The sequence below is a fragment of the Sorex fumeus genome, unplaced genomic scaffold (assembly GCF_029834395.1).
Source record: "Sorex fumeus unplaced genomic scaffold, SorFum_2.1 ptg000047l, whole genome shotgun sequence".
NCBI classification, from domain to species: domain Eukaryota; kingdom Metazoa; phylum Chordata; class Mammalia; order Eulipotyphla; family Soricidae; genus Sorex; species Sorex fumeus.
This window is the reverse complement of record NW_026606104.1, coordinates 2,933,343-2,953,664: the sequence shown is the minus strand read 5'-3', so window position 1 is coordinate 2,953,664 and position 20,322 is coordinate 2,933,343. Positions and strand designations below refer to the sequence as shown.

Genomic DNA, 20,322 nt, shown 5'->3' with positions numbered 1-20,322 from the left:
GTGAGTACCTGGTGGCGTCTGCTTAGTTGGTGTCAGGGAAGTCCTGCCATTTCTTTGGCAGGTTCAGCACAGCAGGCTTTCAAGTGAGTGCCTGCAGTCCTGAGATGCACAGTTGGGACCTGGTACGTGGGAAGAGCGAGGCTTGTCCTGCCAGTGAGGCCGACATGGTGTGTGGCTTTCGTGTCACATGCCATAGGAAGGGAAGGTGCAAGGTGCTGCCATACAGAATCACTTTCCTGGAGCTGGGGTGTTTTTTCTTGCAGGACACTCCCCCCAACCCCACCCTGCTAAGGAGTTAGCCCTTCAGTGACAGTGCTCAGGTGCAGTGTGGGAGGTTGTCCCCTTCATCAGAGGAGAGCAGGGAAGGAAGGTGCCTGCAGGGGGAGGGGTTCTGAGATGGAATCAACTTCAATTGAGGGATTCTGGGGGCCGGGGGTGGGGGTTGGGGGTTCAGGTGACTTTCCTGTGCCTGGCTCTGCCGAGCAGGTTCCAGGCAAGCATGAACTGGGAGCTGCAAATGTGGAGAGTTGCTGGGATGAGCCAGGTAGTGAGGGGCAGTGAAGGTTTCTAGAAGCAACAAATGACAGCACTGGGCAGAACAGGGATAGCCGACGGGGGAGGAGAGGGCAGAGAGTGGGATCTGGAGGCCCAGAGTAGAGGTTTCCAGAAGGAGTTTGGTGCCTGGAGTAGGAGACATGGAGGGCAGTGGCCAGCAGCGACCTTAGCAGAAACCCCCAGGGGGTGCAGCCGGGTGCAGTGTTAAAGGGGTGAGCAACAGGCTTGAGAAGCCTCATCTGACTGACCCCCTTCTCACTTGCTCAGAAGGTGGAAGAGGATCCAGAGCTGGAGTTTGTTCAGCATTTCTTTAAAAGTGGACGCTGGTTAGAAGCATCCAGAAGATTCAGGAGATAAAAGGGATGCCCCAAGTGAGAGTACACAAAAAGGCAGGGGGTGGAGTGAGACCCCTCAGGAGGGACTGACGGGTGAGGGGCGGTTTTGGGGTTCTGGGTGAGGCCTTAGGCCTGCAGCCGTGTTGGTGAGGATATTCTTCTATTAGGCTGGGCAAGGCCAGAGGCGGGGAGTGGTAGGCAGGGGCAAGTGTGAGGATGTCAGTCAGGATGGGGAGTGGAGGAGAGCTTTTGTCTAAGTCACAGTCCTGGTGCTCACCAGTGCTCCAGTGGGGCTGCTGGGTGCTATGCTTCGACTCGGCTCAGAGCATGGCCACAGGGCCTGGCTAGGCTCTAGCTCTCCTGCTTCTGGGGAGATCAGACAGACTTTCAGGGCTTTGGTTCCAGGACCTCAGTGGGGTGGAAGAGGTATTAGCCTTCTGAAACTGCCGTGGGTGGGTCACTTCATGGACAGTGCCTGGTAGAGCACCAAAGGAGGAGAGAGTGAACTTCCTCAGTTATTCAAGGAAAGCAGAGAAGGCTGGAGAGAGGGTACAATGGGGAGAGTACTAGGCTTGCATGCAGCCACTCCAAATTTCTACTCCGGCATCCCAAGAGTGATCCCTGAGTGCAGAACCAGGAGTCTATCCCCAAGCACAGCCAGGTGTGGCCCCAAACAACAGAGAGAAAAGCAAAGAGAAATGTTGTATAAGTCCATCCAGGAGTTTGGAGAGATAGTTACAAGGGAAAGTCCATCTCTTGCCCAGATAATTAACCTTTTTCATTGTTGAATGGGGAGGTGCTGAGGCGGGGGGGGGGGGGGGGGGGGGTCCCTGAGGATTGAATCCTGGCCTCTTGCAACCAGGCAGGTGCTCTATCGTGTGCTCAACCATTTGAGCCCCAATCCCTAGTTAACCATTTGTGGGAGGTATTTTCTGATCCTTAAAGCTAAACGGTTGAGGGACTGGAGAGATAGCACAGCGGATAGGGTGTTTGCTTTGCATGCGGCCGACCCGGGTTCGATTCCCAGCATCCCATATGGTCCCCTGAGCACCGCCAGGAGTAACTCCTGAGTGCAGAGACAGGAGTAACCCCTGTGCATCGCCTGGACCCAAAAAGCAAAAAAAAAAAAAAAACCCTAAATAGTTGAGCACCAATTTTAAAAAAAGTTTTTAATGAATCACCATGAATGTTGTTCATGATTGAATTTCAGGTGTACAGGGTTCCAACACCAATCCCTTCTTCACCAGCATCCACTTCTCCACCCTTGCCCCCAGTTTCCCTCTAGGCCCCCCACCCCCTGCCCCTTCCCAATGGCAAGTACTTTTTTCTGTTTTTTTTCCTGTTAGGCACTGTGGTTTGCAATATTGTTACTGGTACAGTATCATGCATATCACTTTACTTCCTTTCAGCCAGTCCTTGTACCGAGTCACCCCTTTCCTCTTTGTCCCTCCCTCAGAGACACAAGATTCCGGCTAAGGGCCTGTTCTCCTGCTCTTCCTTTCCATTGCTTTTTGACATTCGTTATTCCCTACTATGCTCCTTTACATCTGGCATATGAGTGAGATCAGTCTGAGTCTCTCCCTCTCCCTTTGACTCATTTCATTCAGCATGATACTCTTCAGATTCATCCATCTCTTGTTCTGGTTGAGTAGTATTCCATTGTGTAGATGTACCATAGCTTCTTTATCCAATCATCTGTTCTTGAGCACTTGAGTTGTTTCCAGATGTTGGCTAATTGAAAAGTGCTGCAATGAACATAGAAATTCAGATGGCTTTTCTGCATTGTTTTAGGGCCCTTGGGTCATTTTCTCAGAAGAAGAATAGCTGAGTTGTACAGAAGCTCTATTCCTAGTTTTTTTGATATATTCCAAAAAGGCTGGGCCAGTTGACAGCCCCTCCAGCAGTGAATAAGGGTCCTTTTCCCTCCTCACATCCATGCCAACATTGATTATTGTTGTTCTTTTTTGATGAGTGCCAGTCTCTCCTGTGTGAGATAATATCTCATTGTTAATTTGATTTGCATTTCCCCAATGGTTAGTGATATAAAGCACTTTTTTCTTTTGCTTTTGGGCTATTTGTATTTCTTCTTTGAGGAAGTTTCTATTCATCTCTTTTCCCCACATTTTTATGGGGTAAGAGGTTTTGTTTCTTTTTTTTAAAAAAAGTTCTACCAATGCTTTATGTATCTAGGGTATAACCCTTTATCAGATGAGGGGTAGTCAGTTATCTTTGTATTCTGGTCCTTGTTTCCATTGAGATGCAGAAGCTTCTTAATATAATGTAGTCCCATTTGATTATTCTTGTTCCCACTTGCTTGGTTAGTGGCTTTTCATCCTTAAAGATACCTCTAGCTTCAACATCATAAAGAGTTCTGTTTATGTTTACTTCTATATACCTTATTGATTCAATTTTGGTATCAAGGTCTTTAATCCATTTTGATTAGAATTTTGGTGTTAGAAAAGGGTCTTGGTTCTTCTTCTTCTTTTTTTTTTTTTTTTTTGCATGTGGTGACCAATTATCCCAGCACCCTTGTTGAAGATGCTTTCATTTGAGCGCCACTCTTCAAATATAGAAACCAGTTTTCATCTTTGGAACTCTTTGGGAAGATATTTGACCGGATTTCTCCCCCCCCCCCCCCCGCCCCCTGGTGATTCTGAGTATTTTTCTGTATTTAGAATCAGAAAGACTACAGCCAGGGTAACTTATTTCAACAGCTTCCTTCTATTGGGGATTGCAAGTCTGGGTCTGATTCCCCATCACTAAGTGAGCCAGCAGCCAGCATGCTTCTTTCAGTCTCTGCGGTCTCTCCACCTATACAGTGATGCAAAGGAGGCGGCTGAGAGAGGGAGGAGGGTCAGAGGGCACCAGTTGGAAATCTGGGGGCAGCCATCCATGCCCCCACGTGCCCACCATTCATCCATAAAATGCCTGTTGATCAAGGTTGGGTGAATCGTGAAAGTAAGAAACTGTAGATGCTCTTTGAAAGTAAAAGTATTTCATGTTCTCAGTGTTAAAATTAGAAATGGTCTTTGCTGCCAGCTCATTGGAGCGGCCTGGCAGATGAACGAGGTGACTGGATATTTGCCCTAGGTTATGAGTCCCCTTGCAGGAATAAAACACACATGGCAGGTGTCTGTCCCAGGAGAAGCTCAGTAAGGCAGGGAGGGTCCAGCTGCCTTCTTCATGCGGCTGAGAATCATAGATCACGTTGACTATAACAGAAAAGCCCAAGGTCTTGTCTCCAAAGGACGTGGTTTTCTCTGGAAGGCGGAACGTAAGTGTTAGACTGTTCAATATGACTTGAGGTTGAGTGTCAGAATGTGTGGTGCAGACGGAAAGGACCAGAAGCGGCTGCAGCAGCAGCGTGAGGAGGTGCCGACGGCCTGCCTTTTTCCTGAGGCACACGTATTTCTGATGACTTGGGCTGTATGAGAGTCATTTGCCACCTCGCTCTTGCCAGTAATTCCCAGTGTTTGGCGCGAGGTTGCAAAAATGGTTTATGATTCTGTGTGTTCGACTTGACAACCACAATCAGTTTTATAGTCTAAACTTGGGGGGTTCAGGGAGCTGAAGGCAATGGAGGATAAAAATACCATCTTAAAAATAGTCAAGATTAAGATTTTTCTTAGGATGCTTTCTCCTAAAATCAGTGTAGAAATACTCCACCAATTATATTCTGATTCTTTTTCCTGTCTTCTCGATTTAGAAAAAAAAAAAAGATGATGATGATGATGATGTAATTGTATGTAATCAGACTTGACATAAATTCCTTGCAATGTCTCAGACAAGATAGCTGGGACTATTGGAGATTCCTAAATGAAAAAATAAACATTTCACCACTGGCAAGAATTACACTCTGGGCCAAAACCTAGAGTATAAACGATCCTCCTAATTGTGGTCCTATTTTCAAGTCTCAAAGTCTATGTAGGCGATAACCCGCAAACTACTTCTGCATTCCTTTGATCATTTGGTCTCTAATCCTGCTTATTGTGGCTTTGTCAGTCCTGTAACTCCTTCAAATAAGGTTGCAGTGGGCAGGCAAGGTTCTGGCGATAGGCAGCCCATCCTGGGACAACCTGATGAAGGTGCCAGGGATGACAGGGTGTTGGTCTCTGCGCACTAGTGTTGGCCTCCCTCCACAAAGGTTTTTCTCATTTGTTCTCAGTCTAAGGTTGGGAATATTTTCTTGAGCTTTATGCTTCACATTAGCCTTGCAGATTGATTCCAGAAAGTCGCTTAGCCTTCGAGGCTGTTCTTGGGACTCCCACGTCACAGGCCATTGCCATGCTTGCCTGTGCTGCCATTCCCGCCGTAAGTGGCCAGCACAGGCACCCTGCGCTCAGCATGTTTCAATTGAGAGACCAGTGTTGAGGTGGCAGAACCAACTATGTTGGGTGTGGGCTCGATGGCTGCCTATAGGAGGGCCTCCTCTCCACCTCCATGACCCTGGAATACAAATACAGATTAATCTGCCACTGTCAGACAGTGTGCCACTGTCTGAAATTGGGATGCACTTGTTACGTTGAGGGGCCACCATTTGCCATCAGAGGTGAGACATCATGTTTGTTGCCACAAATGTGGAATACTCGGAAGTTTTGGAGCATCATTTTGAAAAATGAAAGGTGGACGTTTGGGGGCTTTTGCATTTGTAAGTAGGGAGCTGGAAGGGAGCTGCCTCTGACCTGTTCACCATGGCTTTGGACACAGTGCTGGAGGCGAGGCCCTGTAGCAAGGCCCAGTCACACTTCTGTTGCTGAACCCCCAGCCCCTTCGGGCAGCATCTAAACATCACATCTCTTTCACCTCACGGGGGGCCAAGGGTGAGAGGGTCACTGCCCACCCCAGCCCTTTCCTGTCTCTGACTCTCCTGGGCTCTCTCCCCTCAGCGCGCCCTGGAGATGCGAGAGTCTCCTTTGGAGGCAGGAGGCACACCCCCAGAGAATGCTGGAGCTGCCGCGGGGAAGGACCCACTTCCACAGCAGAGAAAAGCAACGAGGAAAAAGGAGCTAAGGGCCGCGCCCAGCCAGCGGCGGCCCCCGCCCCTGCCCTCAGCAGCCGCCCCTGCTGCCGCCCGCCCTGTCCGTGACTGCCAGCTCAGGGCTTCGATCAATGCATCCCAGTAACCCTAAAGTGAGGAGCTCTCCGTCGGGAAACACACAGAGGTGAGGGTGTGCCTGGCCCTGCCCCACGTGGCTCCCAAACAGTCTCCGTGCCCTTGGTTAGTCTGTGCCAGGTGTCCACTGATCACTCCTCCAGCCAGGACCCTCCTGGTCTTGCCCGCCTGCCACCCTGTGGCCTAGGTGCCAGTGAGGAAAGAGGCTGGCCACAGAGCCTTTCCTTCTACCCCACACACTTCACTTGCGTCCCCTCCTCCGGGGGTACAGGCTCGTGTCCCTGGGGTTGGCATCACAGAGACTCTCCCTCATGAGCCCGTGGGTCCCCGGCCTAGACCTGCCGGCACTTTCCACCCTGGCTGACAGCTGCTGCTCTTCATGGCCGGCCAGGCAGGATTTTCATCCTGACGATGCCTGTTTGTTTACTCAGAGCTGTGCCTGGCCCAGAGTTGCTCCTCTCTGCACATAGAAACCCCCGCTCTTTACTGACAGACGCCCTGGAGATGGGCCCCATGTGACACCTAGGTCCCCTGCCACCAGCTCGGAGGTGGGAGCTGGGCAGAGGAACAGGCAAGGGCTGAGGTGGCCCACAGGGTGGTGGTTCAGTCCTGAGCGGGGATCGAGTCCCCATCATCTCATGGCCTCTGGTCTCTCTCTTCTTCCAGTAGCCCTAAGTCAAAGCAGGAGGTGATGGTCCGGCCCCCCACCGTGATGTCCCCATCCGGAAACCCCCAGCTGGACTCCAAATTCTCCAATCAGGGTAAACAGGGGGGCTCCGCCAGCCAGTCCCAGCCGTCCCCCTGTGAGTCCAAGAGTGGGGGCCTCACCCCCAAAGCACCCCCTGGCCCAGGTGGGAGCATGGGGCTGAAGAATGGGGCTGGAAATGGTGCCAAGGGCAAGGGGAAAAGGGAGCGAAGTATTTCCGCCGACTCCTTTGATCAGAGAGAGCCTGGGACCCCCAGCGATGACGGTGACCTGAAAGGTACGTCTACAAGCTCTGGGGACTCAGGGGCACCGGGGCATGCCGGGAGCTGAGACCTCCCTCCCGTGCACGACTCCCCCAGCTCGGGGGGTGGGGGACAGAGCACATGGGGCCCTGGTGAGGAACACAGACTCTGGGGCAGGCCATTCGGACAGGGACAGTGGCTACTTCATTGCACTGGTGGCTGGGCCACCACCCCTCCTTACCCTAGGTAGTGTCTCTGGCCTCTCCTCTTCTCCCTCTGAAGGGTCCTTCCAGGCTCGGGTCTGTCTGGGTGGTCAGGAAGGGACCTCCGGCGCTAGTGGGGTCCATTGAGGTTTTAGGTTTCCTTTCTAGTCTAAAACTCCAGAGAATCCAGCAGGGAATGTACTAGCCTTGCACAAGGGTGACCCAGGTTTCATCCCCTGGATCATAGCATCTCCTGAAACCCACCAACAGTCAGCCCTGAACACTGCTGGATGTGGCCCAGGAAACAAAAATAAGTAAATAAAACCCCACATGTCCTTGACCCTTGGGCTGGAGCGATAGCATAGCAGTAGGGCATTTACCTTGCATGCAGCCAGCTGGCCAAGCCAGGTTCGATTCCTCCGCCCCTCTCAGAGAGCCTGGCAAGGTACCAAGAGTATTTTGCCCGCACAGCAGAGCCTGGAAAGCTCTCACGGTGTATTCGATATGCCAACCACAGTAACAACAAGTCTCACGATGGAGACATTACTGGGCCCACTCGAGCAAATCGATGAACAACAAGAGGACGGTGCAGGACAATGCAGTGCTATGTCCTTGACCCTTGGTCAGATCCTGACACTGGTATTCATGGAATGAAAATGCGACCCCTCCCATCCTCCTATCCTGGTTAGCTATGGGAATCCCGGGGCCTCTCCCTTTCTCTTTCCTTTCTCCCGTGTTTGTGCCCCCTTGCCAGGAACACCCGTGCAGTGCTGGGCTCTGGGGCTTCAGTACTAGCAAGACAGAGGCGGCTGCAGCCCTCAAGGACCTGAGTGGCTTGGGCAGTCTGTCACTGGGCAGAGCCATAGTTGAGCCTCCGAGCGCTGAGAGGAGAAATGTTAGATGGACTGTGGGGGCAGTGAGCAGGTTTTACCCAGGAGGCAGGTGGGATCAGGCACACGCAGGCCTTACCCTTGGCCCAGTCCAGACCTGGAGCCACACACTTGCCCAAGCACTGCAAGGTGAAGCCCCTGACACTGAGCAGCCGTCACCAGATGTGGACCTGGTCACCACAGGCTCAAGCCCCTGACACTGAGCTCTTGACATGGTCTGTCGCTTGTCACCGGGATAGGTCCCCTGGCCCCCTCACCATTTGTGAAGTTCCCCCAAAGGCAAAACCAAAGGAGCCAGAGGCATCCAGGTGGCCAGTCCAGGAGGCGCTAGGAGGGGTTGGGGAAGAAGGGACATGGACGCAGGTGTCTGGGGAGTGAGTGGGAAGTCAGGAGGGCAAGAGGCGGAGGTGCAGGGGGCTGGATGGAGCAGGCACTGGCATGGTGCTCTCTCCTGGGGGGTCTCTGGTGGGCTTGTGTCGTGATGCTGTAAATGCTGGCAGCAAAGTTGTCACTCTTCCTAGAATGTGAATCTTCTCCTTCTTTTAGAATGTAACTCTGCTGAGCACATCAAGTCCCAGGACCCCCAGCCCACTCCACATCCGATGACCCCATCCAGTGCTCCAGCCCCCAGGTCTTCCACCCCTTCTCATGGCCCGACCACCGCCCCCGAGCCCGCAGCCACGCAGAAGACCCCTGCCAAGGTGGTCTATGTGTTTTCTACTGAGATGGCCAATAAGTAAGTTGATGGTGTGGCTCCATGGGTGTGGGTTGGGTGCCTATGATAGTGGGTTCTGTGGGTGTGGATGGGCACCGTGATGGGCTGGCTTCCTGGGTGCGGGTCTGGACACCTGTGCTCTTCTACTGCGGAAGGGCCCTTTCTTGCCCACTTTGGTGATCACCACCCAGAGTGATGAGTCCAGGAACACTTCCCAGAGGCCACAGGCCGCACTGCTTCCTTGATTTCTCTTCCAAGAATCTTGTTTTGCCTCTAGTTAGACACACAAACTTTTTTTTTTTTGCTTTTTGGGTCACACCCGGCAATGCACAGGGGTTACTTCTGGTTCATACACTCAGGAATTACTCCTGGCAGTGCTCAGGGGACCATATGGGATGCTGGAAATCGATCCTGGGTTGGCCATGTGCAAAGCAAACACCCTACCTGCTATACTTTCGCTCTAGCCCCACACAAGCTTTTAAAACCACAAAATGGATGGATGGCACAGTGCACAAGGATGGGGAACCTTGGTGGTCTAGCTCAGATGACCAGAGTTATCTGTCCATGCGAAAGTGAGGAGAGCACCAAGGAGAGGAGCCTCTGGTAACGCTGCAGACATATTTTTGTAGAGGTGATCCCAGTAGATGAGTGAATTGATAAAATTTGCTTTCTGATCAGACCTGTGGAAATGCCCTACATATTTCAGGCTTTTCTTCCTCAATGTGAGAGCCTTGGCCTGACCCTCAGTGCTCCGAGAGCCCACGCGCTCTCAGCCGGAGGTTGTGATGAGACTTCTCTAAAACGCCCTCCACATGAACTGGGTTGAGGGGAGAAAATCTTGTTTTATTTCAGGGCTGCTTTGGAACTTTGCTAAGGGCTAGGTTTTGATTTTAGAGGGTAAATGATAGGACAAATGATAGCCTGTATCTATTGGTCTTCCTTCCATTCCATTTTCCCCGCGATTCTTTGCACTTAGCCTTTTTACATCTGGAGTTCAGGTACTTTGGAATGACACTCAGTGGGCTAGAACAAGCACATGTGTTCTCCCTCATGTCTCTGCAGAGCGGCAGAAGCTGTACTGAAAGGCCAGGTCGAAACTATCGTCTCTTTCCATATCCAGAACATCTCTGACAGCAAGGCGGAGAGAAACACAGCCCCTGTGGTATGTGGTTAGCGACGGGAAGCAATATTCGGCAGCTTGGCGGTATCTGTAAAGGTGTAGGTAGGAACTTTCACTGATAGGGAAATCATCTCGATGCTGTAAGCTGCGTTCTGGTCATTGAGCCTCATTCTGCGGGTGTGTCTTTGTAGAGACACCAGTTGGATTTGTCTTTTCCCTAAGAGTGCTGGCAGAGAGATGAATTTGGGGGCGGGGGCAGTGGGGGGACGTGAAGGGAGTATGTGGGAGAGTCTCAGGGCAAGAGGCACAAGTGAAAACAGAGTCATCCGCCATCTTAGGGAGTCCTGCTTCTCACCATCTCTGGTGCTCCCATGAGGTACAAAGGAGGGAAGGAAGAACCTGAAGGGTCAGCTCCCATCTCCCAACCTGAAATCCTCCTCTTTCTTCTCCATTGCCTCTGTGATACAAAGTCTTTGCCCAAAACATGGACCCTGGCCAACAAAACCACATACACAGTGGTATCAGGAGAGAAATGGCTCCCTCCACACTCCATCCAGGAGCCCAAATGACCCTTGACTCTGTAGAACCATCGAGGCTCGTTGGGGCTTATCCATCTCTCTGCAGATGGATGTTCAGAGACTGAGGGGAGTATCGAGAGAGAGAGAATATGGGTGCACGGGACTCCCTCTGTGGGTTCCCATTGCACGTTGTCCCAGCAGTGCTGCACGGGTCGGCTCTGTGGGAATCGGAGCAAGTGAATGCTGAGCAGTGCTCTCTGGGCTGTGCTAGTTTTAGCAGCGCCAAGGGCCGGATACAGGACCCCTGTGTCCTGCTGTGAAATACTGACTGCACCCATGACACCCATCATGTGTATGTGTGTACTTTGCCCAGCACTCAGCCTGGCATTGGTCCTTCATAAATTATTTCAGGTCAGTCCACCGCCAGCACCAAGAGCGGTCTGCAGCCTGTTGGCAGGAACGGATCGGGAGATGCCACAAGCTACATGGCCTCTGTCGTCCCACAAACATGTCCTGCCCATACATACTCTCAGACTGTCACAGTCTGTGTACAAATTTTTATCGAATATGAAGTTGGTGATCACAGACTGAAAACAGAAATGAGAGCTCTCAGTCCCCTGGAAACTCAAGGATCACCCCTACACCCCACCCTACCCCAACCTACCACCGCCACCACCACACCACACACACACACACACAACTCATGCACAGGAGCCCCACCTGGTGCTTGCTGTACTGTGTCCCTCACCCACAGAGACCTGTGATTGGCAGTGAGTCGACCTGACATTGGTTCTTTCAGGACCAACAGGAAGGGGTTAAGTGCATCCTCCCACATAGAGAACCGAATCTCCCTGGGTCAGAAGTGCATGGTGGGCATGGGGCACCAGGCCTGCCTTCAAATGCATGCCTCTTAGTCCAGCCGAATATTCCCCTTGCTGCTTGTCGCATTGTGGAAACCTAGTGTTCTGCAGGGGAGGTGACTGCCTGCCACCCAGCAGAGAGGCATGGGCAGCGAAAGGTCCAGGTGCAGGGGTTTGTTCATGAACTGAGTCTGTGAGCCGTGAACTGAGTCTGTGAGCCGTGAACTGTGTCTGTGAGCCATGTCTGAACCGTGTTCATGAACCGTGTCTGAGCCCAGTGTCAGAACCGTGCCCATGAGCCATACCCGTGAACTTTGTCCATGAACTGTGTCTGTGCTGTGACCATGAACTGTTGCTGTGAACTGCATCTGTAACCTGTGTCTATGACCTGTGTCTGAGCCATGTGTAGGAATCATGTCTGTGAGTGTCTTAGCCATGTGTAGGAACTGTGTCCATGAGCCATGCCTGTGAACTGTGTCCGTGAGCTATGTCCATGAGCTGTGAACTATGTCGTGAGCCATGTCTGTGAGCCCTGTCTGTGAACTGTGTCTGAGCCATGTCCATGAGCAGTGTCTATGAGCTGTGTCTGAGCCATAATAGGAAATGTGTCTGTGTCATGTCCATGAGCTGTGTCTGCGAGCCCTGTCTGAACCGTATTTGTGAACTGTGTCTGAGTGTTGTGTCTGTGAGCCGTGAGCTGTGAGCCATGACTGTGAGCTATATCTGAACCACATCTAGGAACCTGTGTCTATGAGCTGTGTCTGTGAGCCATTTGTAGGAACTATGTGTAGGAACTATGTTCATGAGCCGTGCCTCTGAGCCATGTCTGAGCCATGTCTAGGATCTGTGTCTGTGAACTGTGCTCATGAGCTGTATCTGAGCCATGTTCATGATCATTGTCTGTGAGCTGTGTCTGAGTCACATGTAGGAACTGTGTCCATGAACTGTGTCCGTGAGCCGTGTCTGAGCCATGTGTAGGAACAATATTTGTGACCCGTGTCTGAGTGCCTTGTCCATGAGCCATGTCTTGAGCCGTGAACTGTGAGCTGTGTCTGAGCTTCATCTAGGAACCATGTTCCTGAGCCGTGTCTATGAGCTGTTTCTACGGCAGTGTGCTCTGTGTGTGGGTTTCAGGACAGGAAACGGGTCCTGTGGCGCTCCCTGTGGGCTTCTATCTGTCCATTCTCTGATGCTCTCTGAATCTCTTCTGTCTTCAGAACACTCAGTTGCCCACCCTCCGAAATGACCCGAAGCCTCTGCCGCAGCAGCCTCCGGCTCCAGCCAGCCAGGACCAGAATGCCTCCCAGAACCCCAGACTGCAGCCAGCACCGCCTGGACCGGCCCCAGCCCCCAAGCCCACTGCCGCCCCACGGCCCCTGGACCAGGACAGCCCAGGGCTGGAGAACAAGCTCCTGCCGACCGCCGGCAGCCCTGCTGGCCCCACACCTCTCCCCCCTGACAGCACGGGGCCCAGCTCGACCCCCAACAACCGTGCCGTGACCCCCGTCTCCCAGGGAAGCAGCAGCTCCTCAACAGACCCCAAAGCACCCCCGCCGCCCCCTGTGCCCGGTGGGGAGCCCCCAGCACTGGGTGAGAACCCCGACGGGCTGTCTCAGGAGCAGCTGGAGCATCGGGAGCGATCCCTGCAGACGCTCCGAGACATCCAGCGCATGCTGTTCCCCGATGAGAGGGAATTCCCCGGGGGCCCGGGCGGGGGACCCCCGCAGAACCCTGGTGCACTGGACGGCCCACAGAAGAAAGTTGAAGGGCCCATACAGGCCATGATGGCGCAATCCCAAAGCCTGGGCAAGGGCCCCGGGCCCCGGACGGATGTGGGAGCCCCCTTTGGCCCCCAGGGACACAGGGACGTGCCCTTCTCTCCCGATGAGATGGTGCCACCACCCATGAACGCCCAGCCCGGGCCCCTGGGGCCCGAGCACCTGGACCACATGAGCCCCGAGCAGATGGCCTGGCTGAAGCTGCAGCAGGAGTTCTATGAGGAGAAGCGGAGGAAGCAGGAGCAAGTGGCGGCGCAGCAGTCCTCTCTGCAGGACATGCTGGTCCACCCGCACGGGCCCCGGGGCGTGGTGCGAGGGCCGCCCCCGCCTTACCAGATGCCCCCTAATGAGGGCTGGGGGCCTGGGGGCGCGGAGGCCTTCAGTGATGGACTCGGTGTGCCGCACACACTGCCCCCCAGGGCCATGGCGCCCCACCCCGGCGTGGCCGGGAGCCAGATGCGCCTCCCCAGCTTTGCGGGGATGATCAACTCAGACATGGACGGGCCGGGTGTCCCCAACCCTGCATCGCGGCCAGGACTTCCCGGAGTCAGCTGGCCCGACGACGTGTCCAAGCTCCCAGACGCCCGTAACTTCCCACCCGGTCCCAGCGTGTTCAGCGGCCCCGGGCGAGGGGACCGTTTCCCCAACCCCCAGGGACTGTCGGAGGAGATGTTCCAGCAGCAGCTGGCTGAGAAGCAGCTGGGTCTGCCCCCGGGCATGGGCCTGGAGGGCGCCCGGCCGGGCCTGGAGCTGAACAGGATGATGCCAGGCGCCCAGCGGCATCTGGAGCCCGGGAACAACCCCATTTTCCCGCGGGTCCCGGTGGAAGGCCCCCTAAGCCCCTCCAGGGGCGACTTCCCGAAGGGGATGCCCCCCCAGCTGGGCCCCGGAAGGGAGCTGGATTTTGGGATGGTCCCCAGCGGGATGAAGGGGGACGTGGCACTCAACGTGGGCCTGGGCGCCAACCCTCCCATGATACCTCAGAAGCTGCGCGAACCTGGCCCGGGTCCCGAGGAGATGCTGAAGCCGCGCCCCGGTGGCCCCGAGCTGCTGCCCGCTCAGCAGAAGATGGTGCCCTTGCCCTTCGGGGAGCACCCGCAGCAGGAGTACGGCCTGGGCCCCCGGCCCTTCCTCCCCGTGTCTCAGGGGCCCGGTGGGGGCTTGCGGAGTCTCAGAGAGCCCGTGGGGCCCGACCAAAGGACTAACAGCCGGCTCAGCCACATGCCACCTCTACCTCTCAATGCCCCCAGCAGCGCCCCCAGCCTCGGCGCCGCGCCCCCCGGCCCGCGCGGCCTGGGCCGCAAGCCCCTGGACATCTCCGTGGCCGGCAGCCAGGTGCACTCCCCAGGCCTCAACCCTCTGAAGTCACCCACCATGCGCCAGGTGCAGTCGCCCATGTTGGGCTCCCCCTCGGGGAACCTCAAGTCCCCCCAGACTCCGTCGCAGCTGGCGGGCATGCTGGCGGGCCCCGCTGCTGCTGCCTCCATCAAGTCCCCCCCTGTCTTGGGGTCCGCTGCTGCTTCGCCTGTGCACCTCAAGTCTCCGTCGCTCCCTGCCCCGTCCCCCGGATGGACCTCTTCTCCGAAGCCTCCCCTGCAGAGCCCCGGGGTCCCCCCGAACCACAAAGCGCCCCTCCCCATGGCCTCCCCAGCCATGCTAGCGAGTGTGGAATCAGGTCAGTGAACGCCAAGGCCTCCTTCCCCAGCTTTCAGGAAACTGCCCCCATGGATGTGCTTGCCAGTGCAGGGGACCTCTGCTAAGGAGGGCAGCTCAGTGGCAAGGGGTAAAGGCGGTGCCTCCATGGAGTGAGGCACTGGTATGTCCTGGCCCCAGGACAAGGCCTGTCAGGAGCATTGAAAAGAGATGGGGGGCAGGGGCGGAGCTGTGGGGAGAGAGTACAGGGGTGACTGGGCTGGCCTTTCAGGCAGCCAGCCCCAGCCCCACCTCTGGCACCAGCAGGCCCCCCAGCACTGAGGCAGGAAGTAGCCCCCAAGCACTGTTGTGTGTGGCACAATGGCCTGACCCCTTTCTGCACATCCCCCCTCCCCTACCCCCCCCCCCCCAAGAAGGAAGGGGAAATGGCACGTATAAGTCATTTGATGGGATACTTGATGTGGGCAAAGAAAGCCTCTTACCAGAGTAAGCGGGACTCCTTACATGCCAGGCTCACACGCTAGGGGGCAGTATCGAGGTCCCGAGGGTGACCCTTGGAGAGGAATCTGAGTGAGGGGTTCTTGTGTGTGCTGGCCAGTCCCTTTTCGTGGGCTACTGTGTTCACAGACCCCCCCCCCCCATACAGGACTTTTTCTGCCCGGGGGTGGCTTCCACCCACGCAGTGGTTTATGAGTGGTGGTCAGTGACAGGTAGCCTCCGGGGTCTTAATACCAGGCCTATGGGAGTCTGAGCTTGAGAAAGACTCAGGGTCCTTCCAAGCCGAGATGTGTCTGCAGGGTAGCCATTCGCTAAAACAGTTTGATGGGTCCTCCCTGGAGACCACCGTAGCTCTACTGTCTCAGTGGAGGAAATTGGTAAAAATTGGGGGTTGAGGGGGTGGGCAGAGCAGTATCACAGCAGGTTGGGTGCTTGCCTTACATGTTGCCTGGTGCAATATCTGAATGCAGAGCCAGGAGGAATCCCCGAGCAACATCAGCTGTGACCCAACCCCCCTCACTCACCCACCCCACCCCTGCCTCTCCAAAAACATATGTAGGGAGCATATACTGGCCAGCTTCAGCGCATCCTAAGACCTGGATGGAATTCTGAGTTCTGAAAGGCATGGGAAAGCCATGCATTTGTTTCACATCTTTGTCAGTCTCTATACTATGTTTCGTGTTACCCCGTCTACTGCTCCATCATCTCCGAAACCCACCACAGCCTCCCTGAACACAGGAAGACATGTGTCGTGTCCCAGGTCTCGTTACATTATTGTCCTCCTCTTTTTGCTTCCTAGCCAGCCAGCTCATAGACCTGGGCCCAGTGGCCTTCAAGAGAACACTAATTCCCTGCCCGTTCTTGTGTTTTTGCTCCATTCTCCTAGGTGGCCCTCCCCCTCCCACCGCCAGTCAGCCTGCCTCTGTGAATCTCCCCGGAAGTCTTCCCTCCAGCACACCGTACTCCATGCCTCCCGAGCCGACCCTCTCCCAGAACCCGCTGTCGATTATGATGTCTCGGATGTCCAAGTTTGCGATGCCCAGCTCCACCCCCTTGTACCACGATGCCATCAAGACCGTGGCCAGCTCCGACGACGACTCCCCTCCAGCGCGCTCCCCCAACTTGCCGTCTATGAATAACATGCCAGGTGAGCGATTGTTAGCACACACTCGGGGAGACAGTGCTCACCCGCTTCCTGGAGGGTCGGAGGTGCTGGCTGTGGGTTCAGTGAGTTGGATGAGGGCACCATCTAAGACATCTACAAGAGAACTATAGTGTCCCCTAGAGCCAAGCTGCACAAACTGGGGGTGGGTACAGAGTACAGAGTTGTTGGCAGTGGGGGGTGGGGGTCACAAAACTTGGCAGCAGTGAAAGGTTTCTGGGCCCGCAACAACCAAAGCTTTGAATGCCGAACCTGAGGTGTTCCTGCCAGTTCTCACTGCCTAGGTGTTTTTTTTTTTTTTTCTGGTGAAAACAGGGTTGCAGATGAAGGGAGCCCCGGGCCAGAGGAACATAGGAGTGAAACGTTTTTATTATGTTGATTCAGTATTTGAGAAGAAACAAATTCCCTTGTAGCTCACAGATGTGCCTTGGGCCTGTGTGTGGGGTCTGGATCTCCTGGAGCAGTTCTTCATCCGAGCGGGGTGGGGGGGGGGGGCGGTCTTTAGAGTCTCCTAAGAGGGGCACCTCAGCCCAATAGCCACCACAGGACTGGCCAGCGGGAAGCCTGTTTTCTAGGGAAATACTTTCTCTAGCATTTTCTCTCTTTCCTCCTCTGCTCTCTCATTCCTGCCTCCCCAACCCGCCCCAGCTCCCTCATCTGAAGTTTCTCTCTGAGAGGGGCAGTTCCAGGTGGAGAAAGTGTGTGGCCAAAAGGTGCGCCCAGTGTTCCGTGCAAGTTCTGGTTGGCTTTCCCTCCTGATGGCAGCAGTGCCCAGGCACCCCTCCCTGGCCCAGTGATGCTCTGAGAGACCAGGCGCTGACATAGCCCAACCACAGCACTGTCCATTCCTGTCGGCAGCTTCTGCCACATCTCAAGGAGCTGGAATTTGACACGCTCATTCGGGGATGAGTGGAAACCCTTGGGACAGTCTCTCTTTGTTGCTTCGGTTCTTGGTCTTCATGACTTTGAGATTAATACTCTTCTCCCAGAGAACCAGATCCAAGTCACTCGGGCACATGGCCTTCTTTTCCATCCGAGTCTTCCAGGCAGGAGGCTGTCCTCACTCACGTCTTTATTGACTTGTCTCTCCACGTTGGAGACTCTCCTGTCTTCTGTTACACTTCTGTCCCACAATTCAAGATTCTGCAGTAGGTCACCACCCATGTACCCCAAGGTATCGTATGACCTTATCTAAAATGGGGGGTGAGTGTTTCTATAGGTTTCCTCAGCATAGTGTTGGGCACATTTGATGCACCTGTGTTTGGTGGGGCTGGGGCAGGTAATGTGGAGTATTGTAGGTTTTATTTCTCCAAGTTTCTTTTGGCTGATTCCTTTGATATCTTCATTTTTCTAGGAATGGGCATTAATACACAGAATCCTCGAATTTCAGGTCCAAACCCTGTGGTTCCGATGCCGACCCTCAGCCCGATGGGAATGACGCAGCCGCTGTCTCACTCCAACCAGATGCCCTCCCCGAGTGCCATGGCCCCCAACATCCCCCCTCACGGGGTCCCCATGGGGCCAGGCCTGATGTCACACAACCCCATCATGGGGCATGGGTCCCAGGAGCCCCCAATGGTCCCTCAAGGACGGATGGCGTTCCCCCAGGGCTTCCCCCCGGTGCAGTCTCCACCTCAGCAGGTGCCCTTCCCCCACAACGGCCCCAGCGGCGGGCAGGGAAACTTTGCAGGAGCCGTAGCTTTCCCCGGAGAAGGCCCCCTGGGCCGCCCCGGCACCCTGCCCCAGAGCTCGGCCGATGCAGCACTTTGCAAGCCTGGAGGCCCCGGGGGCCCTGACCCCTTCACTGTCCTGGGGAACAGCATGCCTTCCGTGTTCACAGACCCCGATCTGCAGGAGGTCATCAGGCCTGGAGCTACGGGCATCCCTGAGTTTGACCTGTCGCGCATTATCCCGTCCGAGAAGCCCAGCCAGACACTGCAATATTTCCCGCGTGGGGATGTCCCGGGCCGCAAACAGCCGCAGGCACCGGGGCCCGGCTTTCCACATATGCAGGGGATGATGGGGGAACAGGCCCCCAGAATGGGGCTGGCACTGCCTGGCATGGGGGGCCCCGGGCCTGTGGCTACTCCGGACATCCCTCTCGGTACGGCTCCATCTATGCCCGGTCACAACCCCATGAGGCCACCCGCCTTCCTCCAGCAGGGCATGATGGGCCCCCACCACCGGATGATGTCACCAGCACAATCCACCATGCCCGGCCAGCCTGGCCTGATGAGCAACCCCACTGCGCCCGTGGGCATGATCCCTGGCAAAGACCGGGGTCCGGCCGGGCTCTACAGCCACCCAGGGCCCGTGGGCTCCCCGGGCATGATGATGTCCGTGCAGGGCATGATGGGCCCCCAACAGAACATCATGATACCCCCGCAGATGCGGCCCCGGGGCATGGCGGCTGACGTGGGCATGGGCGCCTTTAGCCAAGGACCTGGCAACCCAGGAAACATGATGTTTTAAGCTGCTACAGTTGGATGCGCCGGTCCTTGTGGAGACGAGATGGCGGGCCCTGAGCTGTGTCGAGGGCGTCCCAAGAGCACTGCTGGGGGTCCCCCCGCAGGAGGAGAAAGACCGGGGGCTGCCGGGGGAAGGGGGCACTCAAGAATGTATGGGTCTGCGGGAACAAACAATTCAGTTCATCACGAGGCGTGTTTTTTTTTAAGATTTATTTTCTAAAGATTATTTTTGTGAACTTGGGTATCCCGCAATGGCACCTGCTTTGGGCGTCACCACGCGTTGTGCTGCGCGTTCTCTGTCCTTTTGCGTCTTTGAACTGGCTTCTCCCAGGATTCTTGGCCAGTTTCGTCTTTTTTTTCCCCCCCACCCCTTGCTTTGGGCTTTATTTTTGTGTGTACTGTACTATATTGTAAAAGGGATTTTAGCCGAGACGTTAGGCTTTGGGACAGGAGGAGAACAGGAATGCCGGGCTGTTTACTTTTAGGTGGAGAATCCATCTTCAGACCTTTGGACTATTTTCTTTTCGACTCCAGTGTATAGAAAAAAACCAAACTACAACCTCAGAGCAGAGTATTAATGAAAAGCACAAAAAAAAAATCTGAAAAAAAAAAAGAAACTAAGTTCAGAGAAGACTTGGGGTGGGGGGACCTTTCTTTTGGAAAATGATGAACTTAGGACATTTGCTTTCAATTCGACTGTCTGTCTCGCCCAGTCTCCTGCCTCTGCACATCTGTCCTCCGCCAGCCCCTCTCCTTCTCGCCCCATGGTGTGGGCTCCTTCCCCCGTGACCCCAGCCCTGCTCCCAGTTTTCCCTTCGGCAGCTGCAATACACGGTGTTCTTTGGGGGAAATCAAGCTTTGGTGTCGCCTTCCCCACCGGGCCGCCCTGGCCTCAGGAGAGGGATGGGCTGTCCTTGGCTGGTCCATGATCCCTCTTCCCCCTTTTCTTCCCAGCTCACCTTCCCGCTCTACCTGGTTTTCTTCTGCTCTCCTTTTCTTCAGAATTCCCAAGTGAATTTTTTTTTTTAATGTGGGAGTTGAACAGATGCTAAAAGCTATCCAGGGTTTTGGTTTTGGTTTTCAATTTTAATTTTGTGGTTCTGGCCCTCCCCCGCTCCTCGCCCCCCCCTCCATCCCATGCGTAAAACGTTCTGTGTATCCTCCATTAAATTTGGTACAAAACCACTCACCAGAGCTGTGGTGTCAGAAAAATAAAATATATTGTTTCTTACAAAAAGGAGCAGCCTCTTCCTGTGGGTTTCTGTCATTTTAATCCGGGGTGCCGTGGTTTGTGGGAAGTGGGGGATGGAGGGGGGTGCTGGTAGAACAGTGCCTTCGTACCAAAGGCTGATGGATGGGAGAGGATGGGGAAGCGTGTCAGGGTTGCTCCTTTGGCCCATCTCAGCTACCACAACGTCCTTGCTGTTGGTTAACAGCTCCCTAGCTTTTCTGGCCTCCCACCCCCTTGTCACTCTGGGTCCCACTAGAAATCAACCTGCTCTAACA

The 20,322-nt window shown here is 54.8% G+C and overlaps 1 protein-coding gene across 5 annotated transcripts; it reads left to right on the top strand.

Moving 5' to 3' along the window:
• The first annotated feature begins 5,857 nt into the window (after positions 1-5,857).
• Positions 5,858-20,046, top strand: BCL9 (BCL9 transcription coactivator). 5 transcript variants are annotated; one of them, XM_056122704.1, is made up of 7 exons: positions 5,858-6,052; positions 6,673-6,764; positions 8,591-8,780; positions 9,822-9,921; positions 12,475-14,710; positions 16,073-16,333; positions 17,703-20,046. In XM_056122704.1, exons 1-7 carry the CDS (start codon positions 6,000-6,002, stop codon positions 18,818-18,820), a joined length of 4,050 nt encoding a protein of 1,349 aa, XP_055978679.1. In that variant the 5' UTR covers positions 5,858-5,999; the 3' UTR covers positions 18,821-20,046. The 5 variants fall into 5 exon arrangements, with proteins under 5 accessions (XP_055978679.1, XP_055978676.1, XP_055978678.1 ...); XM_056122701.1 differs by having other exon boundaries at positions 6,673-6,986; XM_056122703.1 differs by having other exon boundaries at positions 6,670-6,764.
• Positions 20,047-20,322: the final 276 nt, after the last annotated feature.

Bases quoted from the DNA above. Each gene is read 5' to 3' on its own strand.
- BCL9 (XM_056122700.1), top strand. From the start codon at position 6,000: ATGCATCCCAGTAACCCTAAAGTGAGGAGCTCTCCGTCGGGAAACACA. The intron at 6,053-6,669 runs GTGAGGGTGTGC...CTCTTCTTCCAG, and splicing joins CCGTCGGGAAACACACAGAG to TAGCCCTAAGTCAAAGCAGG. The intron at 6,987-8,590 runs GTACGTCTACAA...TCCTTCTTTTAG, and splicing joins CGATGACGGTGACCTGAAAG to AATGTAACTCTGCTGAGCAC.